The 22,643-nt window shown below is 48.2% G+C and overlaps 1 protein-coding gene across 9 annotated transcripts in view; it reads right to left on the bottom strand.

Annotated features, from left to right (window-relative positions):
• DDX4 (DEAD-box helicase 4) overlaps positions 1 to 22,643 on the bottom strand; it is a 429,564-nt gene that overhangs the window by 60,992 nt on the left and 345,929 nt on the right. For all 9 annotated transcript variants that reach the window (XM_029577088.1, XM_029577062.1, XM_029577068.1 and 6 more), the window contains 2 exons: positions 21,424 to 21,590; positions 15,843 to 15,988 (listed from right to left, as the gene is read on the bottom strand). In XM_029577088.1, coding sequence (XP_029432948.1) covers positions 15,843 to 15,988; positions 21,424 to 21,590 — 313 coding nt within the window. The remainder of the gene's footprint in view (positions 1 to 15,842; positions 15,989 to 21,423; positions 21,591 to 22,643) is intronic.

Raw genomic sequence — 22,643 nt, forward strand, 5'->3', positions numbered from 1 at the left:
TCTGTATTGGCCTGAAAATGACCTAAATTAGTAAATGATTTAGAAAGATATCAGATGACAACCACTTTATCCAACCAGTCTCTTAATTTGTACTTGTCTTCTTTCTTGCCACATCTTACTCAACATGTGTTCTTCTACCTACCACCATGGTCCTTTTATGTCTATCCAATGCCTGCTTGAATTCTGCCATTGTTTTGGCTCCTATAGCCTTTGCTGAAAGTTTGTTCCAGGTGACCAGTTCCAACTCAGTAAAAACACTCTCATTGCTTCTAGTTCCTCTCTTTCAGCCTATTTGAAGTTTGTATCGTTTCCCATTTCCTTCTCTTCTTGAAAGTGTATAGAAACATGACAAAAAAAAAATACTATATGGCCTAGTCTAATTTAGCTCTACAATTCCCATTGCTCATCACATGCTTGAATTTATATACTGTTTTTGTTTCTACCACCTCTACTGGAAGGCTGTTTCATACATTTGCATTCACTAAATTCTCTGTAAAGAAATATTTCCTAAGATTCTTCAGAGTCCATTCCCTTTCACTCTCATCCATGACCCTCTTGTTGTAGAACAGGGGTCAGGAACCTTTTTGGCTGAGAGAGCCATAAACGCCACATATTTTAAAATGTAATTCCATGAGAGCCATACGATATGTTTAAAACTAAATACGAGTAAATGTGTGCATTTTATGTAAGATCACACTTTAAAAGTACAATAAGTCTCTGAAAATATTACACCAGGCCTTAAGACACCAATACATCTCCTATTAGGAAAACGGACCAAGTCAGGCTGCTATAGAGTCCTACACAGAAACTACACGCCAGCAGAAAACCTCACCTGAATCACGTGCTGTCCCTCACGTAACATAGAATAAAGAGACCAAAACGCATAACAAGAAGCATGCAGAAAAAACTGAATTGAAAACTGCAACAAGCCAGAGTCTCTGTATGCAGTGTAACAAAGGAAAAAAGAAACATCACCCATCCTTATAAAACAAAATCAAGAAATATAAAATCAGCAGTAACTGTACTAACAAAAAGAACATATTTCGAAACAGCTGATGAGTGGAATATCCAATAATTAAAAACTCATATAAAACATTTCCAGATACCAACAAAATATTTCAAAATAGCAGACACAAAGACCCAGTAATGAAAAATAATAAGGATACAAAAATTTTTTGCTCTGCATACCTGGGAACGTTTGATATCCAGGTGTCCTGAGATTGTTCTGAATTAGCAGGAGGCGGGGTGGTTTGCTTGGAACTTTCTCCTCTCTCAGTCACATACCAGCGCTCTCTCTCACACTGGCTCTCAATGACACACCTATACACACATGCTCTCAGTCACTCACATATACACATGCTTTTTCTCTCTCACTTATACAGGCTCTTAATTACACATTTACACACATGCTGTCTATCTTTTCACACTTACACACACACACAGGCTTTCAATCACATAAATACATGCTGTCTTTTTCTCTCACACACAGACTCTCATTGACATGCTTACAAACATGTCCTCTCTTTCTCTCATTTACACACAGGCTCTCAATCACATACTCACATGCTCCATCACCTAAACCAGCTCTCAATCACACACAGACACACATGATCTCTCTCTTACTTTTACACACAGGCTCTTAATCATACATACACATGATTTCTCACACACAAAGGATCTCAATTATACACACATACTCTTTCACACAAACAGGTTTTCAATCACAAACTTACACATACAGGTTCCCAATAGTAAACTTACATTCATGCTGTCTCTCTCACAGGCAGGCTCTCAATCACAGACATACTCTCTTTCACATGTACAGGCTCTCAATCATTCACATACATGCAGTCTCTCTCTCTCTCTCTCTCACACACACACAGCCCCCCCCCCCCCCCCCGCGGCCCGGAAGAGGAAGTGGAGAGTATCGGGTGCGTGCGCGGCAAGAAGAAGCCACGCTAGTGCGCTCGGCATCGGCCCGAAGAAAAGAAGACTGCAGCGCGGCTCAGAGGAAAATGAAGAGCTTCAACCGCGGCCGATGGGACTCCGCCTCCGCGAGGGCTGAAAATGAAGAGGTTAGCGTTGGGAGGAGGCTGCTGCTGCCGCGAGTTCCCGGGGTGGGGGAGAGAGAGAGTGAATGAGTGAGCAAACACATGCTTGCTCGCTCATTCACTCTCTCCCCCACCCCGGGAACTCGTGGCAGCAGCAGCCTTCTCCCAACGCTAACCTCTTCATTTTCAGCCCTCGCGGAGGCGGAGTCCCATCGGCCGCGGTTGAAGCTCTTCATTTTCCTCCGAGCCACGCTGCAGTCTTCTTTTCTTCGGGCCGATGCCGAGCGCACTAGCGTGGCCTCTTCTTGCCGTGCACGCACCCGATACTCTCCACTTCCTCTTCCGGGCCGCGGGGGGGGGGGGAGAAGAGAAAGAAGAGAGCACGCCGGTGCCGCTGACTCCAGCTGTCCTGCCGCGTTCCACCCGGGCATTTTAAGCCCGGGCGGAGGAGGACCGGGGAGCAGCTGGGTCAGCGGGAAAGTGTGGCGACACTTGTCTGCGAGCCAGATGCAGCCCTCAAAAGAGCCATATCTGGCTCGCGAGCCATGGGTTCCCGACCCCTGTTGTAGAACATCCTTTCCGCTGAAAGAGGCTCACTTCCTGTGAAACCTTGGAGATATTTAAATGTCTATTATCTCACCTTTCCTCTATGGTATACATGTTTACATCTTTAAGTCTATCCCCATAGGCTTTAGAACGAAGACCATTGACCAATTTAATAGCCACACTCAGGACAGACTCCAACCAGTTTATATTCTTTTGAAGGTAGAGTCTTCCAGAATCACACAGTATTTCAAATGAGGTCTCACCAAGGACCTATACAGGGTAATATTACTAGGGGGACACGCCATGAGGTTAATAGGTAGAATTTTCAAAACAAATCAGAGAAAATATTTTTTTTCACTCAGTGAACAATTAAACTCGAATTTGTTAAGAGGATGTGATGAAAGTGATTAGAGTAGTTAGGTTTAAAAAATATTTAAACAAGTTGCTGGAGAACGTCCATAATGTTGAGATTACTTACCTGATAATCTCGTTTTCATTAGTGTATGCAGATGGACTCAAAACAAGTTGGTATAGTGTGCTTGTGCTAGCAGTTGGAGACTGATCTGACGTCAGCACGGGTACATATACCCCCACAGGAAGTGAAGCAATTCAGTAATCTTCCTTGCAAAGCTGTTATAGCTATATGAGTACTGACCGATCGATTAATTACACAGGATTACCCTGACCGGTTGATGGTAGCTGGAGACCGCCAGGATTCTCAACCGGAAGGAGTCAACACCCGGCAGGGTGGATGCCCTATGTAGTAAAACTTGGCTTACCTTGAGCCTGTGAAATCCCATGTATACCGGCAGCCGGGCGGGATGCTGAGTCCATCTGCATACACTAAGGAAAACGAGATTATCAGGTAAGTAATCTCTACATTTCCTAGCGTGTAGCAGATGGACTCAAAATAAGTGGGATGTACAAAAGCTACTCCTGGACTGGGCGGGAGGCTGTCCGAGGTCCGTGTAGGATTGCCCTCGCAAACGCTGTGTCCTCCCTGGCCTGGACATCCAAATGGTACAATCTGGAGAAGGAATGAAGGGAGGACCACGTCACTGCCTTACAGATCTCAGCAGGCGACAGCATCCACGTTTCTGCCCAAGAGGCCGCTTGCGCTCTGGTAGAGTGAGCCTTGACCTGTAGAGGCGGTGGTTTACCCGCGTCTATGTAGGCTGCCTTGATAACTTCTTTGACCCAGCGGGCGATAGTTGCCCTTCAGGCCGCTTCCCCTTGCTTCTTCCCGCTGTGTAGAACGAACAGATGGTCTGTCTTTCGTATTGCTTCGGACACTTCTAGGTATCTGGGCAGTAGCCTGCCTATGTCGAGATGGCGTAGAACTCGACCTTCTTCTGACTTCTTCAAACCGTCTGTGGTAGGTAAAGAGATGGTTTGGTTGAGATGGAAGTGCGAGACAACTTTGGGTAAGAAGGAAGGAACTGTGCGAAGATGGATGGCTTCTGGCGTGATTCGGAGAAACGGATCACGGCAGGACAGTGCTTGTAGCTCGGAGACACGGCATGCGGAGCAAACAGCCAGCAGGAACACCTTCAAGGTTAACAAACGGAGGGACAGGCCTCGAAGTGGACGGAAGGCATGTCCCGCTAGAAAGTCCAAAACGAGGTTGAGGTTCCACAGAGGGATGGGCCACTTCAGTGGCGGACGAATGTGTTTGACTCCTTTCAGGAAGCGTGAAACGTCTGGGTGTGTGGCGATGCTATTGCCGTCACTCCGGGGACCGTAGCAGGAAAGTGCTGCCACTTGGACCTTGAAGGAACTGAGGGACAGACCCTTCTGAAGACCATCTTGCAGGAAGTCCAAAATGATAGGAATCTCAGCGGCATGTGGATTGATGCTATGAGCTTCGCACCAAGCTTCAAATACTCTCCAGATCCTTATATAAGTTAGCGATGTGGAGAACTTGCGTGCTCGGAGGAGTGTACCTATTACTGGACCTGAATATCCTCGTGTCTTCAGTCTAGCCCTCTCAATGGCCAAACCGTAAGAGAGAATTGAGCCGGATCCTCGTGGAGTATGGGACCTTGTCGCAGCAGGTCCCTGTGCGGCAGCAGGGGTAGTGGAGTTCCTGCCAGCAATTTTCTCATGTCTGCGTACTAGGGTCTTCTTAGCCAGTCCGGGGCCACCAGAAGAACTAGGCCTCTGTGCCGCTGAATCCTGTGTATAATGGCGCCCAGCAGGGGCCATGGCGGAATGGCGGAAAGGCATACAGCAGGATCCCCTGGGGCCATGGTTGCACCAGTGCATCGATCCCCTGAGACAGAGGATCCCGCCTGCGGCTGAAATACCGGGATACTTGAGCGTTGGACCTGTCCGCTAGTAGGTCCATGCCCGGGGTCCCCCACTGATTCACAATCATCTGGAACGCCGTGGGTGACAGTTGCCAATCCCCGGGATGTAGACTTTCTCTGCTGAGGAAGTCCGCCGTGGCATTGTCCTTCCCGGCGATGTGGACGGCGGAGATGTCCTGGAGATTTGCTTCTGCCCAAGTCATCAGGGGAGCTATTTCCAGTGATACCTGTTGGCTTCGGGTTCCGCCATGTCGGTTGATGTATGCCACCATGGTGGCGGTCAGACATCACTCTGATCGCCCTGTTTCGAAGTCTGTGGGCAAATCGCAGGCAGGCTAGCCTGACTGCCCGTGCCTCTAGTCGGTTGATGTTCCACCCCAACTCTGCTCTGTTCCACCGCCCTTGGGCAGTTAGTTCTTCGCAGTGTGCTCCCCATCCGTTCAAGCTGGCATCTGTAGTGAGCAGGGTCCAGGTTGGGGAGGACATTCTTGACCCCCGGCTCATGTGGCCGGGCTGCAACCACCACCGTAGCTGATTCCGCACTCTGGCTGGTAGAGGTAGGTGTATGGTGTAGTTCTGTGATCGTGGGCTCCACCGAGATAGGAGGGCACGTTGTAATGGTCTCATATGAGCCCACGCCCATGGTACCACCTCCAGAGTGGATGCCATGAGGCCGAGGACCTGTAGGTAATCCCAAGCTGTGGGCCGGGTGGCGCTCAGCAAGGCCTGCAGATGATTCCGGAGTTTTGATCTCCTCTTGGAGGTCAGGCTGACCTTGTCTTCCTGGGTGTCGAATCGGACTCCTAGGTATTCCAGCAACTGGGAAGGCTGTAGGGAACTCTTGATTATTTTGACTACCCATCCTAGGCTTTCCAGAAGAGATATAACTGTTGGTTGCCTGGTGGCTCTCCTCCGGTGATTTTGCCCTGATCAGCCAATCGTCCAGGTAGGGATGGACGAGAATTCCTTCCTTCCTGAGTGACGCCGCCACTACTACTATGACCTTGGTAAAGGTCCGCGGCGCGGTGGCTAACCCGAAGGGTAAAGCTCGGAACTGGAAGTGTTGGCTCAGGACCTTGAAGCGTAAGTAGCGCTGGTGATCCCGATGGATTGGGATATGCAAGTAGGCTTCTGACAGGTCCAGGGATGTGAGAAACTCCCCTGGCTGTATTGCACTTTTGACTGACCGCAGAGTTTCCATGCGAAAGCTGGGGACCCATAGGTGTCGGTTGACTGACTTGAGGTCCAGGACGGGCCTGAAAGTGCCCTCTTTCTTGGGTACTATGAAATAAATGGAATAATGCCCAGAATTCATCTCCCATGCAGGCACTGGGATTATGGCGTGTAGGGACAGGAGTCTCCGCAAGGTAGCTTCCAGTGCCGCCCTCTTGAGGGGTGGACAAGGAGATTCCACAATCTTGTCTGGAGGGAGCCGAAGAAAGTCCAGGTAATACCCTTCTCGGATGATGGCGAGCACCCACTGGTCCGAGGTAATCTCGACCCACCTGCGGTAGAATAGGGTTAGCCAGCCCCCTATGGCTTCTTCCCCCAGATGGGTTGGCTGATTCTCATTGTGGGTTGCGGCCGGGACTCGAGCCGGTTCTCCTCTTGTTGTGCTTGGTCCGAAAGGACTGGTTCCTGGTCTGAGAACGAGGTGCTTGGTAGCGAGCCCTGTAAGGGTTGAAGCGCTGAGAGCTTCTACCTCTGGATGGCCTAGAAAAATGGCGCTGGCTCCTCCTTGATCTGTCTTCTGGTAGACGGGGTAATGGAGAGGCGCCCCATTTATTAGCCAGTTTCTCGAGGTCGCTGCCGAACAGGAGGGCATTCTTGTGAGGCGTGTCTTGGAGGAGGAGTCGGCCGACCAATTTCGTAGCCAGAGCTGTCTCCTGGCTGCCACTGAGGATGACACTCCCTTGGATGTCTTAATGTCATATGTTTTGATTTAGTGGTTTCCTGGCATATTTGATACCCCTAAAGAGAGAATTAGTGACTTCACCCATTCATCCACTTTTCCAGGATGTGCATAACCAAAACATGGTGGGAAAGAAGATGACTATGCAGTGTTGTCCAAGCAGCTACAGGATTCAGTAATCCCCAACTGCTACACTGCGCTGTGGTGGCTGAGTTTTTCAAAGCACCAAGCATTCCAAGACAGAATATTTGGTGTCCCCTGATCCTGAGCCTCAGATCTTGGACCTTTTTTTGGGAGGCATAATTATCAGAATAGTGTCAGCCCGCTTAACTTCTTACCAACTCTGCATAATTGAATGCCTGCAAAATATATTGGGAAATGCTGCAAAAAGTATTTTATCTCCCTTAAGAATGTTGAGATTACTTACCTGATAATCTCCTTTTCCTTAGTGTAGACAGATGGACTCAGAACAAGTGGGTATACTGTGCTCGTGCTAGCAGTTGGAGACGGATCTGACGTCAGCACGGGTACATATACCCCCACAGGAAGTGAAGCAACTCAGTAATCTTCCTTGCAAAAGTTGTTATGGATATATGTGTACTGACCGATCAATGAATTAGTGAAACAGGATTCCCCTGACTGATAGTAGCTGGAGACCGCCAGTGCTTCCAACCGGAAAGCGTTGACACCTGGTAGAGTGGACGCTCTTATGTAAGAAATGACATAGCTTACCTTGAATCGGTGAAACCCATGTACACCGGCAGCCGGGCGGTATGCTGAGTCCATCTGTCTACACTAAGGAAAAGGAGATTATCAGGTAAGTAATCTCAACATTTCCTAGCGTGTAGCCAGATGGACTCAGAACAAGTGGGATGTACAAAAGCTTTACTCCCAGACTGGGCGGGAGGCTGCCTGAGGACCGCGTAGGACTGCCCTCGCAAATGCTGTGTCCTCCCTGGCCTGGACATCCAGACAGTAAAATCTGGAAAAGGTATGGAGGGAGGACCATGTCACCGCCTTACATATTTCTGCGGGCGACAGCATCCTAAGATTCTGCCCAAGATGCTGCTTGTGCTCTGGTAGAATGAGCCTTGACCTGTAGAGGTGGTGACTTTCCGGCCTCTACGTAGGCCGCTCTGATAACTTCTTTGATCCAGCGAGCTATGGTGGGCCGGGAGGCCGCTTCCCCTTGCTTCTTCCCGCTGTGAAGGACAAACAGATGGTCCGTCTTTCATACTGCTTCTGTCTTTTCCAGGTATCTGGGCAGCAATCTGCCGATGTCGAGATGGCGTAGCAAACTCCCTTCTTCTGATTTCTTCAAACCCGCCGTGGTAGGCAAAGATATGGTTTGATTGAGGTGAAATTGTGAGACTACTTTAGGTAAGAAAGAGGGAACCATGCGAAGATGGATAGCCTCTGGAGTGATTCTGAGAAAGGGATCACGGCAGGACAGCGCTTGTAGCTCTGAGATGCGGCGTGCGGAACACACTGCCAGCAAGAACACCATCTTCAAAGTTAGCGAACGGAGAGACAGGCCCCGATGGGGTCTGAAGGTGGATCCTGCGAGAAAATCCAAAACTATGTTGAGGTTCCACAGGGGTACTGGCCACTTCAGTGGCGGACGAATGTGCTCGACTCCTTTCAGGAAGCGGGAAACATCTGGGTGCGTGGCCATGGTCTTGCCATCCCTCCTGGGACCGTAGCAAGACAGCACAGCCACTTGAACCTTGATGGAGCTTAGGGAGAGACCCTTCTGAAGTCCATCCTGCAAGAAATCCAGAACAATAGGGATTGTGGTCGCATGTGGATTGGTGCCATGAATGTCGCACCAGGCTTCAAATACTCTCCAGATCCTTATGTAGGTGAGGGATGTGGAAAACTTGCGAGCTCGGAGGAGTGTATCTATCACCAGCTCCGAGTAACCTCTTTTCTTCAGTCTAGCCCTCTCAAGGGCCAGACCGTAAGACAGAATTGAGCCAGATCCTCGTGGAGGATGGGACCTTGACGAAGCAGGTCCCTGAGAGGAGGCAGGGGAAGAGGCTCCCCTGTCAGTGGTCTTCTCATGTCCGCGTACCAGGGTCTTCATGGCCAGTCTGGTGCCACTAGAAGAACTAGGCCTCTGTGCCTCTGAATCTTGTGTATAAGGGCGCCCAGCAGGGGCCACGGAGGAAAGGCATATAGCAGGGTCCCTGGAGGCCAAGGCTGAACCAGGGCGTCGATCCCGTGAGAGAACGGATCTCGCTTGCGGCTGAAGTATATGGGTACTTGAGCATTGGACCTGTCCGCTAGTAAGTCCATGTCCGGAGTCCCACACTGATCCACAATCATCTGGAAGGCTGTGGGGGACAGCTGCCATTCTCCTGGATTTAGGTTTTCCCTGCTGAGGAAGTCTGCCGCGGTGTTGTCCCTTCCGGCAATGTGGACGGCGGAGATGTCCTGGAGATTCGCCTCTGCCCAAGCCATCAGCGGGGCTATCTCTAGGGACACCTGTTGGCTTCTGGTTCCGCCCTGTCGGTTGATGTATGCCACCGTGGTGGCGTTGTCGGACATCACTCTGATTGCTCTGTTCCTCAGTCTGTGGGCAAATCGCAGGCATGCTAATCTGACTGCCCTTGCCTCTAGACGGTTGATGTTCCACCCAGACTCTTCTCTGTTCCATCGCCCTTGGGCGGTGAGCTCTTCAGTGTGCTCCCCATTCGCTCAGGCTGGCATCTGTGGTGAGCAGAGTCCATGTGGGGGAGGACATCTTCGACCCCCTGCTCTTGTGGTTGGGCTGCAACCACCACCGTAGCTGGGTCCGCAGTCTGGCTGGTAGAGGGAGATGCACAGAGTAATTCCGGAAGCGAGGGCTCCATCGAGAGAGGAGGGAGCGTTGTAGAGGTCTCATATGGGCCCTTGCCCAGGGTACCGCTTCCAGGGTGGATGCCATGAGACCGAGAACCTGCAGATAGTCCCAAGTTATGGGCCGGCTGGCTCCCATCAAGGACCGTAGACATGTCTGGAGTTTTAACCTTCTCTTGGTAGTGAGGCTGACTTTGTCTGCCTGGGTGTCGAACTGGACTCCCAGGTATTCCAGTGATTGGGAAGGCTGTAGGCAACTCTTGCTTAGGTTGACTACCCATCCCAGGCTTTCCAGAAGGGCGATCACTCTGTTGGTTGCCCGATGGCTCTCCTCTCGTGATTTCGCTCTGATCAGCCAATCGTCTAGGTAGGGATGGACAAGGATTCCTTCCCGTCTGAGCGCCGCTGCTACCGCTACGATCACCTTGGTGAAAGTCCGCGGCGCTGTGGCTAACCCGAAGGGCAAGGCCCGGAATTGGAAGTATTGTCCCAGAACCTTGAAGAGTAGGTAGCGCTGATGATCCCGATGGATCGGGATATGCAGGTAGGCTTCTGACAAGTCTAAGGCCTGAGGAATTCCCCTGGCTGTACTGCGGTCTTGACTGAGCGCAGAGTTTCCAATCGAAACCTCGGGACCCTTAAGTATCGGTTGACTGACTTGAGGTCCAATACAGGCCGGAAAGTGCCCTCTTTCTTGGGTACCATGAAATAAATGGAATAGTGCCCAGAATCCATTTCCCCTGCAGGTACTGGGATTATGGCTTTCAAGGACAGGAGCCTCGCCAGGGTAGTTTCCAATGCTGCCTTCTTGTGGATTGGACACGGAGATTCCACAAACCTGTCTGGAGGGATGTGATGGAAGTCCAGATAATACCCATCTCGGATGATGGCGAGGACCCACTGGTCCGACGTAATCTCGACCCATCTGGGGTAGAAGAGGGTTAACCTGCCCCCTATGGCTTCGACCCCCGGATGGATCGGCTGATTCTCATTGGGGGGTGCGGCCGGGGCCCGAACCGGCTCCCCTCTTGTGCTGCTTGGTCCGAAAGGACTGGTTCCTGGCCTGAGGACGAGGTGCCTAGTAGAGACTCCTATAAGGAGTGAAGCGTTGGGAGCTTCTACCTCTGGAAAGCCTCGGAAAGGTGCGCTGTTTCCTCTTGGACCTGTCTTCCGGCAGTCGAGGTACCCCCCATGTGCTGGCCAGTCTATCTAGGTCGCTGCCGAACAGAAGAGACCCCTTGAACGGCATTCTAGTGAGACGTGTCTTAGAAGGAGCATCGGCTGACCAGTTCCGTATCCAGAGCTGCCGCCTGGCTGCTACTGAGGAAGAGACCCCCTTGGCTGTCGTACGGACTAGGTTGGAGGCGGCATCCGTAAGGAACGAGAGAGCTGACTCCATGTCTGCTGCCGGAGCATTGTTCCTGACCTGTGACAAAAGGGAACGCGTTACCACTGTGCAGCAGGTTGCGATTCGCAAAGATAGAGCTGCCACCTCAAAGGTTTGTTTCAGGATGGCGTCCAGGCGGTCATGAGCCTCCTTGAGGGCCGCCCCCCCCCCTCCACTGGAATGGTAGTGCACTTGACCACAGCGCTAACCAAGGCGTCCACCTGAGGGCACGCCAGCATATCCTTGATTGCTGGGTCCAAGGGGTACATGCCGGACAGGGCCCGACCCCCTTTGAATGAGGCCTCTGGCGCATTCCACTCCAGATCGATCAGCTGTTGCGCCGCTTGCAGGAAGGGAAAATGGCGGGCTGTGGGACGAAGACCCTCCAGCAGAGGGTTCTGTGTAGAAGCCTGGAATAACCAACTCCATCAGGCACTGAGAGACCAGGTCGGAGAGATACTCCTTGGGAAAGAACCGCCTCATAGTTCGATATGGCTCTATCCCAGAAGGAAGTTCCCCCTCCTCGGGGGGTTCGGACTCGTCCTCCGAGACATCAGGGTCCGCAGGAGCCGGACTGCCCGGAGGCGGGTGCCCGCGGTAAGGGCGAGAGGGTCCGGGGACAGGGGCAGCCGGGGCAGCAGGGCTTGGACGGGAAGCCGACTGCATCTGTACAAAGGCGTGAATCCCCTTAAATAAGTCCACCCAGGAAATGGAAGTGGTCTCTAGCCGTCGGGGTACCAAATCCCCCAGAATTCCTGGCTGTTCAGGACGCCCCGCTAAATCCGGGGTGGCCCCTGGGGAACTGTCTGTAAACCTCGGTTGAGACTGGTCCTGGCCCGGGGCTCCCACGGCCTCCTCACATTGGGCACAAAGGGAGTCTGGCTCCTCGCTCTGCGTGGCTCTAAGCTGGCACGCTGAGCAAAGGCCAAGAGCTTTCACGCCGGAGTCAGGAGGTGCCGCCTCTGGAAACACCGGGGCGTTCAAATATTCCATCGCGTCTTGCGAATGCTGGGCGCCGGCTTATGCCAATAATATGCGTTTAATAATATGCAATATGCGCTCAAATATACCATATGCGCTCAAGAATATGCGTTCAGCACTATGCGTGCAATAACATACAATATGTGCTCAAGAATATGCATTCAGCACTACACGCTCAATAATATACAGCATGAGCTTAAGAATATGCGTTCAGCTATATGCGCTCAATATACGATATGCGCTCAAATATACAGTATGCGCTCAAAAATATGCGTACAGCACTATGCGCTCAATATACAATATGCGCACAAGAACATACGCTTAGTAATGTATATGCTGCGTTGTGCGCCCCTCCACAGGCGCCTATCCGTGGGCGCTCAATACCTTAACAAGGCTGACAAAATGGCGACCTCCACGGCGTGTCGTCTACCGGCAACGCCACCGATCCTCGTACCTCGGAGACCAAAAGTAAGAGATGTACGCCTTACCTGATCTTCGGCGCTTCCCGGCTGTAACCCGGGCGGTCTCCAGCTGCGGGGGGAGAGGGGAAATACCTTCACCGCCGCGCTCGAGAAAATGCACCCGCTGCCTCTAAGCCGCTGAACTCGTTATGCTCGGGGCGAAGTCCACGCCGGGACCGAGGCGCCTCTCAGCCAGGCCCGAGCCCTTCTCGCTCGGAGGCTAGATCCCTGCCGCGATTCGGCCACCGGACCGAGGCCTTAACCTCCGAGGGATCGCGGAAATCACCTCGGGAAACTCAACTGGGGGAGGGACCCGAGGGTATCACTGCAGGAGTGCGGGGCTCGTCGTCTGGTATCTTCTTAGAAATTTAGAAAGTCAAAAGTAGAAAGTAGATTTGGAAAACATGCTCAGCGAGCGTGCAGGAGCTCCAAACTGCTTTGGAGACGGAAATTACTGAGTTGCTTCACTTCCTGTGGGGGTATATGTACCCGTGCTGACGTCAGATCCGTCTCCAACTGCTAGCATGAGCACACTATACCCACTTGTTCTGAGTCCATCTGGCTACACGCTAGGAAAGCAAAGTTAATGCTCACCTTTTAATGACAAAAGGCAAAGAATTTGAAATATATACTGCCTTCATAAATATGAACCTAAAGTGATTTACTTCACAGATTTAAAAAAAACAAAACAAGACAATAATCAGTGCAAAATAGCCCCTAATATACTGTCTAGCCCCTTCCCAAACTTCTCTGAAGGATAGACAACCCAGTAATAGAAAACTAAACAAAAATCCCAAATAAATCAATAAAATGCCATCCTACACCTGTCAATCTAAATACGAAATTAGAATATATTAGTCAACACCCTTGTACATCTAATCCTCTCACTCCAAAATTCTAAGGATGCATGCTCCATCATATCCCCAGTAAGAATCCCTGCTTCCCCAGGGTATCTTCTTAAAGGGCATACCTGTTCCCCACAGGTGAACCTCTGTTTAAAGTCTGCTACAGTTGACATGAGAGGCAGAGGCAACAGGAAGACAGAAGCAGGGCAGGCATGCAGGGTAATGGCTGCAGGAGAATCATATAGAAACATTAATCCCTTCTGCAGCAACAGCAGATGGAATTGCTGTCCTCTCTCTCCTAGTAGCAGATCTTTGTTTAAAGTCCACTGCAAATGGCTTGAAGGGGCTGACCACCAGTAAGTTATGGCACAAATAGTAACTTTGGCTCATGGCTGGATTGTTGTCAGGTAATTTACTTCACGCAATCTACCAAGTTGTTTTAAGCCATGGCTGCCACTTCAATTAAGAAGAACCTGAGTGTCTCAGGCAATAAGCTTTCCTCCTGCAGCATCTGTGGTAAATGGCTTCACAGAAGCTTGTTCCACTGCAACTCTGTTTTCAGTGTTTGAGTCTGTGGTTAAAGCTTTTGCAATAGTCATGCGCACACTCTCATAGCTATGAGATTCAGGACTTTGTGAAGGCCTACAGGCAAGGCTTGCTAAAATGCCATACAGCTAGGCCACGTTTTGTAAATATCAAAGGACAGCTCTTCCACATTTTAAGCCCTCTATCATATTTGAGCCAACTTCCACACCAAAAACAGTAGAAAGGTTTCCTGTAACTCTTAAATGTACCAGGAGACCTCTTGCCAGAGACAAGAACTAAGACTTTGCCACAAAAAATCAAGAAAGCAAAGCCCCATACTGCTACATATGTAGACTGAGGGTTAACTGAAATTCCAACTGGAAAAATGTGACATGCAGAGATGGAACTAAAAGTGAAAATCATGGTACAAGGCAGAAAAATATTAACTGTTGTGAAATGCTTGTCAAATGGGTGGATCCTTATTGCCAAGGTGTGGTTGGTGCCACCTAGTTATCTATCTCACTAGGCCCACACCATCAGCTGGCGGAGGACTCTGTGGTGGGACTGACTGGAAGCTTTGCCTATACCTGCCACCTTCCCTGCAGGTTGAGCCCTTAGGTTCAGGCAGCTGGCAGGTCTTAGGTGGGTCCCTAGGGTAGTCCAGAGGCAAGAGTCCAAGAGTGCGTAAGTGGAGGCATGCGGGAGACAGCAGGAATGAACAGGCCAGAGGTCAGGGCAAGTGGCAGACAGAGCAAATTTGTGTCCAAGGCGAGGGGTCAAGTCCGGGCAGCAGTCTAGTGAGATCCAAGCCAAGGTCAAGCCAGGAAGACAAGCTAAGGAAACAAAGGACAAGGAACAAGATGGTCGACAAGTGGAATAAAGGCACAAAGGCAGGGCACAGACAAGACAAAACTTACAAGGCAAGGAACAACAAGTAATGCACAAAAAGCAACATTCACTGGAGCAAGCACCAGGGAATCTTTTGATGAGGCAAGGAAAGGTTATCAGAAAGGCCCTTACGAGGGCCTTAGCTGGTGATGTCATCCATGGGTGCCATGGCGCTGTTCCTGCCGCAGGCCTTTTAAGAGAGTGTTCTTTGAGCACATGCTTAAGGATGGGCGTGGGGAGTGATGGCTAGTGGCATTTCATACTGTATGGAGTGGCCCTTGAAGGAGGCAGTGTCCCATTTACAAATCTTGTCCAGTGGCGTGTGTGTGTGTGTGTGTGTGTGGGGGGTGGGGGGGGGAGTTAAGTGCAGTGGCTCACGGGGCTTTCCCATGGGCCGCCAATTGTTACATTGATCTTGGCACCAAAACATGAGCGGTCAATGTGACATTTATCTTTGTCCCTGAAAATATTCTGAACTTAAAACATACTATTTAAACATTTAGTTTTTTAAAAATATGGTTTCTATAGCTCCAAGAATATAGCTGAGAATACAGATGCCATGCTGGGTCAGACAAAGGTCGATTGAGCCGAAACGTTGCGTCATTCCGCAACGCCCCCCGACACGCCCCTTTTACGAAGCCCCGAGACTTACGCGCGTCCCGGGGCTCTGCGCGCGCCTGCGGCCTATGCAAAATAGGCGCGCCGGATTTACACGCGTAGGGCATTTAAAATCCGCCCCATAGTGTGTAAGATAAAAACATTAAAACTACAGCTCCACTCCAGAACTATATTAGGAGTGTAACCTGTGCTTTTTCATGGTTTAGATTATACACAAAGACAGTTAAATGATGCCAGGATAAAAACATTGTTCTTATTTATAAACATTAAAACTATTTGCATACATTAGAATTTCATGTTACCTAATGCCATCATTTTATTTGCACTGAAATTACTCACCATTGAAAGTAAACACAAATAGAAGTAATGGTATCAGAACATAGAAATAATGCAAGATGCTAATACATGTAGAAAAAATAACTTAAAAAGGTATCCCCTAAACAGTCCAATATGTTTAAAAATTTTCAGCAAAAGTTACCTATATTCTGAAGGAATTCCACCAGCTTGTCCTTCTTGTCATACTGATCAACTTGGAGTATGGTTTGGTGAACATCACTACAGGCTCCACCCACTTGTCCAACAACAACAAATAAGTAGTCTTGTCTCAAGTAATTTGCAGCCAACCTTGAAAACATAATTTAAACAAACTATATTTTATCAATTATCTATACTGCTGTTTTTGGACCACATGGAATCTGAGCTTAAAAGAAAAAAAAAAGTGAATATAAGCCACATGTGCAATCTTACAGTTCTTTGCTAAGTGTTCAGACATTATCACAATGGACAAACAACTCTTTAAATGACCAATTTGAATCCACAAAACTTAAAGCAGACAAGAATTACTATGTAGTATTTTTCTAAGGCAGTATTTCTAATGGTGTTATACCTGTGTGTTAAGTGCTGCATCATGTGCTGCTCAAGCTTAATAAATGCACTTAATTACATCATCTTTTGCTTTCCCCTATAACAAATGCCCAAGACCCATCGTACCACCTTCACCGCCACAGACCTGGGGCAACTAATCGATAGATTTCCCAAGCAGCGTGGCAGGAAATCCCCACGGCCACATTCTCAGCTGACTGCTCTGCACCGCAATGATTGCAGCACAGGCAAACAGCTGAGTGCTGCCTTCTTACTGCTGCTAGGCCAGGAGAATCACTCCTGCTGCAGTTCCCAGCCTGTCACAAGTCTGCTTTAATAGCAGCATACCAGCTGCCTTGTGCTGTAGCTACCATGTGTGCTAGAGGTAAGTGAGCCAGCATGTGTGCAAGTATGTGAGAGAAAACGTATGAGAGCAAGAGAATGGTCAAGGAGATAACTGGTGTGTGAGAGAGAAAGATTGGTCAGGGATGTGGCTGGTATGTGTGTGCGACAGACTGGTCATGGGCCCTAAGGAAAAGGACCACGAGGACACAGTTTCAGCAGCCATTGATTCTTCTGGTGTGTGCTACTGGCCTACAAGGGAAAAGAATAGGAGAGTTGCTGGAAAGGGTAAGTAAAGGTGGCTTTTTAAGTTTGTCTTGATTGACTGCTATTTTAATTACTGTGCATTATGTGATGTGTCTGTTGCTTGAAATATTTTATTGGTGTTTGGAGAATTTTTAATAATTTTTTATAAGTTTAATGATTGAATATTATTCTATTTATCAGTTTTGAAACATTTATTCTAGATTTAGAACTTTATATTTCTTGAGGAAAACAGAATTGCTTACCTGTAACAGGTGTTCTCCCAGGACAGCAGGATGTAGTCCTCACATGTGGGTGACATCACATGGAGCCCTGTCATGGAACACTTTTGTCTAACTTTCTAGAAACCTTGACTAACATGCCCAGCATGGCACCAACCCTGCAGCCACCAGGGGTCCCCCTTCAGTCCTGTTTGTAGCAAAACGTATGAGCGAAAAAGTAAAATAAGAAAACGTTAGCGAACCCAACTCAATGGGATGGCAGGTGGGTTTCATAAGGACTACATCCTGCTGTCCTGGGAGAACACCTGTTACAGGTAAGCAACTCTGCTTTCTCTCAGGACAAGCAGGATGTAGTCCTCACATGTGGGTGAATAACAAGCTACAGGCTGACTCATGAAAATCTGCTCAACATGTGCAACAGGCACAACAACTGGGGTGCAGTTGGTAACTATGAATCAGTCTGAAATACACAACAGGTTGTGGTAGTAACGAGTTGGGTTTCCATATGGAAGAGATTCTGTTGTACAGACAGGCCAAAGGTAGTATGGTATCTTTTGGTCTCGTCTAGGTAATATAGTGGGCTGCGAAGAAGTGAGGATAACTCCGTGTCACGGACTCACTGGTGCAGTTAGTCAGTATTTAACGATAGATGTTACTGATGTTGTTATGGTTCTGTGCACTTTCTGAAGCAAGTGAAGGAAGGTGTTATAGACACCGTAATACTAGGTTAGCTTTAAGAAGGAAACTAAGATTCGGGTGGATTTCACGTGGACTGTACAGCATGCATAGAAATGTAAGCTGTATTTTACAGTTCAAGTAAGAGTCTATCATTCTAGCGAATGGAAATCCTTGGAAGTGGATAGCTGGATTCTGGTGGAAATCAGCTATCACCTGAAGAAGGAATGTAGGTGAGTGCACAGAACTATCAGGTTATGTAGATAAGCTTCTGATGAAGCAAGTCACCCAGGATTGAACAGGTATGGATTATCCTGTCTCTGGTGTAAAGTACAATTAATGGTAGTGAAGTAACTTAAAACCCAGGAAGACTGGAAACTACAGTTGAAAGATCTGCCATAGAGTATGTACCAGTTGTCCTGTGGACAAGAAAGAGATGAACATCTTCCATGCACATAAGTAGGAAAAATTCTCTACATATATATATTTTTTTTTGGAAAAGACTCCCGTGAATCTACTAGGAACGGAAAAGTCAGCTCCAGAATGCTGACGATAGACGTGATACTTTCTGAAAAGGCCCATGAATATCATGGAGCCTTTTGTGTGTCATAGGTCCACGAGAGTCTTGCTATGAGTGGTGTCTGAGGGTACATCTACAGCAGACTTCCAAGGAAGAGTTAAGGTCTCCATGGATGATGTTCTGCCATACCTGTGTTGAAAGCAGAATCATTCATTTTGTGGTTCAGAGGGGACGCAAGAAATGGATGATCAATCTTATCGTAGATGCTTCTGCTCTCAGAGGGATGCAACACCATCCTAGGGCTGGAATTGTTCGTTGAGTCGGGTCACTAGAGGATTGAATGTGTGTGCCAGAAATTGGCATGCAGTAGGAAGGAGTGCCGTATGAAAAAAAGGCTCACACCTTTACGGTTTCTTAGTAGAGGCGTTAAAAGCCTGAGTTGATGTGTGGCTAAGCATTAAAATGGAAACAGCTGGACTACGGGGTAAAGTCCAACTGTTTAGGTAGGAACTTATGTAATGACTAGAGAATATACAGACTCATTCGAATCGCCAGCTTAAAAAGCAGTACCCGTCTCATTGCCCTTAGAGGACTTCTGATGCCCTATGAAAGTATCGTGATCTTTTGTGATACGAAGATGTAGATGGGGCACACAGGTGAAATTTTCATTTTAAGAGAAATATGAAATGGGTACTGCTCTCTAGAGAGGAATTAGAACGTTGTCGCCCAAGCAGCCTAAGGAACTGGCGGCAACCTAGGTTGTCTTACTTGACGTGTTTGTCCTCTGTTGGGCCCGGGCTGTTGTAGCCGGGACGCTGGAGGATAGTATCTTCGTGGTCTGTAATATTGTCTCCTGACATCCCTACATATGCCCCCAGGGGCTTTGGAGGGTGGCTCTGTGGAGGCAGTTGATAACTGTCGCAGGGTCTCATGGTAATCTTTTAGTTGAGTTACTGCATCCTGGATCTGGTCTCCAAACAGGTTATCACCTGTACAGGGCAGATCAGCAATTCTATCCTGAACTTCTGGGCATAAGTCCGAAGCTTTTAGCCAAGACCAACGCCTAGCACTAATGCTGGCTGCTGAGACTCTAGATGCAGTTTCAAATGAGTCGTAAGCAGCTCTAACCTCATGCTTACCTGCTTCCACTGCCTTTTGAATAATGGAGGACAGGTATTCTTGTTGATGTGGTAAGGAATCTGCAAATGTTTGACTTGCTTCCAGAGATTCCTATTGTACTGGGCCATGTATAGTTGATAGTCAGCTATCCGCGCTATCAACATGGACCCCTGAAAGACTTTGCGTCCTAATGTATCCAGTGCCTTCTGGTCCTTACCAGGAGCAGCAGCAGAATGTGGACATGATCTTTTGGCTTTCTTCTGCGCTGACTCCACCACTACAGATTGGTGAGGGAGATGACCTTTGGAAACCTGGGGCCTGCTGGACCAGGTAAGTAGCGTCAGTCTTCTTATTGACTGGAGGTACTGTACCTGGGTGCTCCCAGAGGCGGTGCAGGAGGTCAAGAAGTACTTTGTGCACTGGAATTGCCATTACTTCTTTTGAAGGATCTACAATTGTAGAACCTCCAACATCTAGTGGCGAGCATCTACCTCCGTAGCCAAAGAAAATGGAATGGTTTCAGACGTCTCCCTGACAAAACTGGCAAAGGAGAGGTCTTCTGGAGGAGATAGTCACCTTTTTTCCGGGGGTAAAGGCTCTGAGAGCAGGTCCTCAGAAGTGTGCAAGGATCCATCGGTGGAATCATCTTCCCACAGATATTAGGGACTTTCCCCTTGTCCTTGTGGATCTCCTGAGGGAGGAAGCACATCAAACTCGAGAGGGTGAGAAGACCTCGATCGGTGATGGAATCGCATTGATGGAGGCTGCGGCTGCATCAGTGGACCCGGAGTCAGGAACGATGGTTTGGAAATGGATAAGGTACGTTTAGGCAGCGATATTCCTGATGGTCCAGGTATCGGGTCCGGCCTCTGTGGCTTCCATGGAGTGGTCTGGCTGGGTACCGTTTCATCATCCTCCGAGGAACCCAGTATGAGAATTGGGATCTGCAGAGGCATGGATGGATGAGTCTATTTCAACAGGCCAGATGGCATAGAAGGAATCGACACAGCACCAATGAGTGCATCTAGGTGCTCGAAACAGTGGTGCAAACACAGAGTGCTCCGATTGTGGTGTTGGTATGGGGGTCGGCACTGATGGCGAGTGGAAGCCCTGGAGGGCTTTAAGCACTACCTCTTAGACCATTACGTCCAATTCTCCCTTTGAGGCTGGCACTAAAAGCACTGTGCCTGGGGTAGGAGGCAGGCTAGGCGTTACTGATGTTTCCACAGTGATCCGTGGAGATTCAGTAGCAGTTATCGATATCAGTGGGGGAATGCCTCGGTGACCTGGGTCCAGAGGATAGGGGCTCCTCTCCTCGGTTCTTCTTTGCAGGCGGCTTGATGGCCATCGATGCTGCTGCGGAATTGTGACGGTGCCGGTGTTTCTCCCGGTGCTCGGCTCGGTCCTTCCCTGCTGCCAAGGATGAAGGTTGTACCCTTGGAGACGATGAAGCAGCATGTTTGGAACTAAAGAGCTGCTGCATTTTCTCCAAACGAGTGCGCCTTCCCTTAGGGGTCATTTGTGCACATTTTGGGCACCGATGGACGTCATGTGAGGATCCTAAACACACAAATGTCGTGTGGGTCCGTTATGGACATTGTCCTCGGACACTCGGGGCATTTTCTAAAACCTTTTACTATATAGAGAATTTCCACCTCCATCGAATTCTCCAAATCATGTCCAGTAGGCAACAGGACATGCCAAGAAGTGAAAACCTTGTCTGATTCTCATTACTTCTGCTCTATGACACATAGCATGATTAAAGGAATATGAAAAATTATTAACAACCTTTCTGATTTTCTATGATTAAATACAGGTGTATTACAATAAAAAATTAAATGTTGCCATACAAATATACTTTTGTTGTTTTCCCATTACAATACAAAAGGATGAAATTAGGTAAAAAGATTCTTGCTACACCATAAAAAATGGTCATATAGAAAATTATTATAAGACATTTGAAAAGTGCTTCACCAATACTGTGTAGTAAATTACATATACCTTTAAAAAAAGGAAAAGTCACAGAATTAAACAAATCACAGCATTTCATAACATACCTTTGCACTGATTCAGGGTAGGTGGCACTAAACATTAGAGTTTGTCGCTGTTCCTTCGGTGGCATGCCAGGAGCAGAGATTAGTTTTCTCATGTCTTCACCAAAACCCATGTCCAGCATACGATCAGCTTCATCTAACACCAGGTATTTTACTTTACGTAGTCCAATCTATAAAGAAATAACATCCAGCTATTAGAAGACATGCACACAACTATTAAACTATAAATACAAACATGACACAAAATTAAATATTGACAAAGTGATGAATGCTTCGGAAGCTGTTATGAATTTTGCTTTACATAGGCTTGCATACTATGTAGATTCATTAGAGATTGTAATCCTCCCTGTCACTTCATAGACTAGTTGATTTGCATGACAGGATTAATGAGCTCTGCCAATGGTTAGCATGTTTTCCCTCCATCCCCCAAGAGGTCAATATTCAAAGGTGATGGCTAAGTTCAGGACTAAGCCAAACCAAATTTTGAACTGCCTGTCTGCCCCAAACACGTATGTTTTAGCTGGTAAGTCATTCCCTGCTAAAACGTAACCATATAAGAGGCAATCCAAGAGTGTTCCAGGAGCATAGCTAAATTTTATCCAGCAACAAGATAAATTTACCTGCTTAATGCTGATTTGAAAAATAATTAAAAACCCACAGGCCTACAGTTGGTTAGGTAAGTTAAAAATGAAACCTTGCATGCCAACAGCCTCTTCTTCTCAATCCCAAAATAAAAATGATAGTAGTCGCATAGTGATCTCCTACAGATCCAAAAATTCCTGAAACCTTCTTGTACCCCAGATGTAGGAGAAGCTCTTACCTCCTATGGTGCAAACATCTAAGTGCTGGTACAGCTGACTGGTACCAGCACAAATATTCATTTATTCACTTCCACGGAGCCAGGACTAATTCCTTCACTGACAGATGACCAATCCCCATTCAAAACTCAACGTTCTGATGATAGCAGCACATTAAGCCACACAAATTATGTAACACTCATGTACTTAAACACTGCCATCCTCCTAGACATGGTGGCAATTTCTCAGCCCTCTTAACCCGGAGAGAACAGTGCTGGATATACAAGCTTAATTCACTAATTCCCACCGGCTTAAATAAAGACATTGAAGGGGGTGCATTCTTTGAACAATTAAGTTCTCCTTTTGGCTCATTTTTCCCTTGAATCAGTTTAAGTTCCCTTTCAGGTCTGTTTTCCAATTATATCA

Source organism: Rhinatrema bivittatum, chromosome 1 (genome assembly GCF_901001135.1).
Source record: "Rhinatrema bivittatum chromosome 1, aRhiBiv1.1, whole genome shotgun sequence".
Classification (NCBI taxonomy): Eukaryota; Metazoa; Chordata; class Amphibia; order Gymnophiona; family Rhinatrematidae; genus Rhinatrema; species Rhinatrema bivittatum.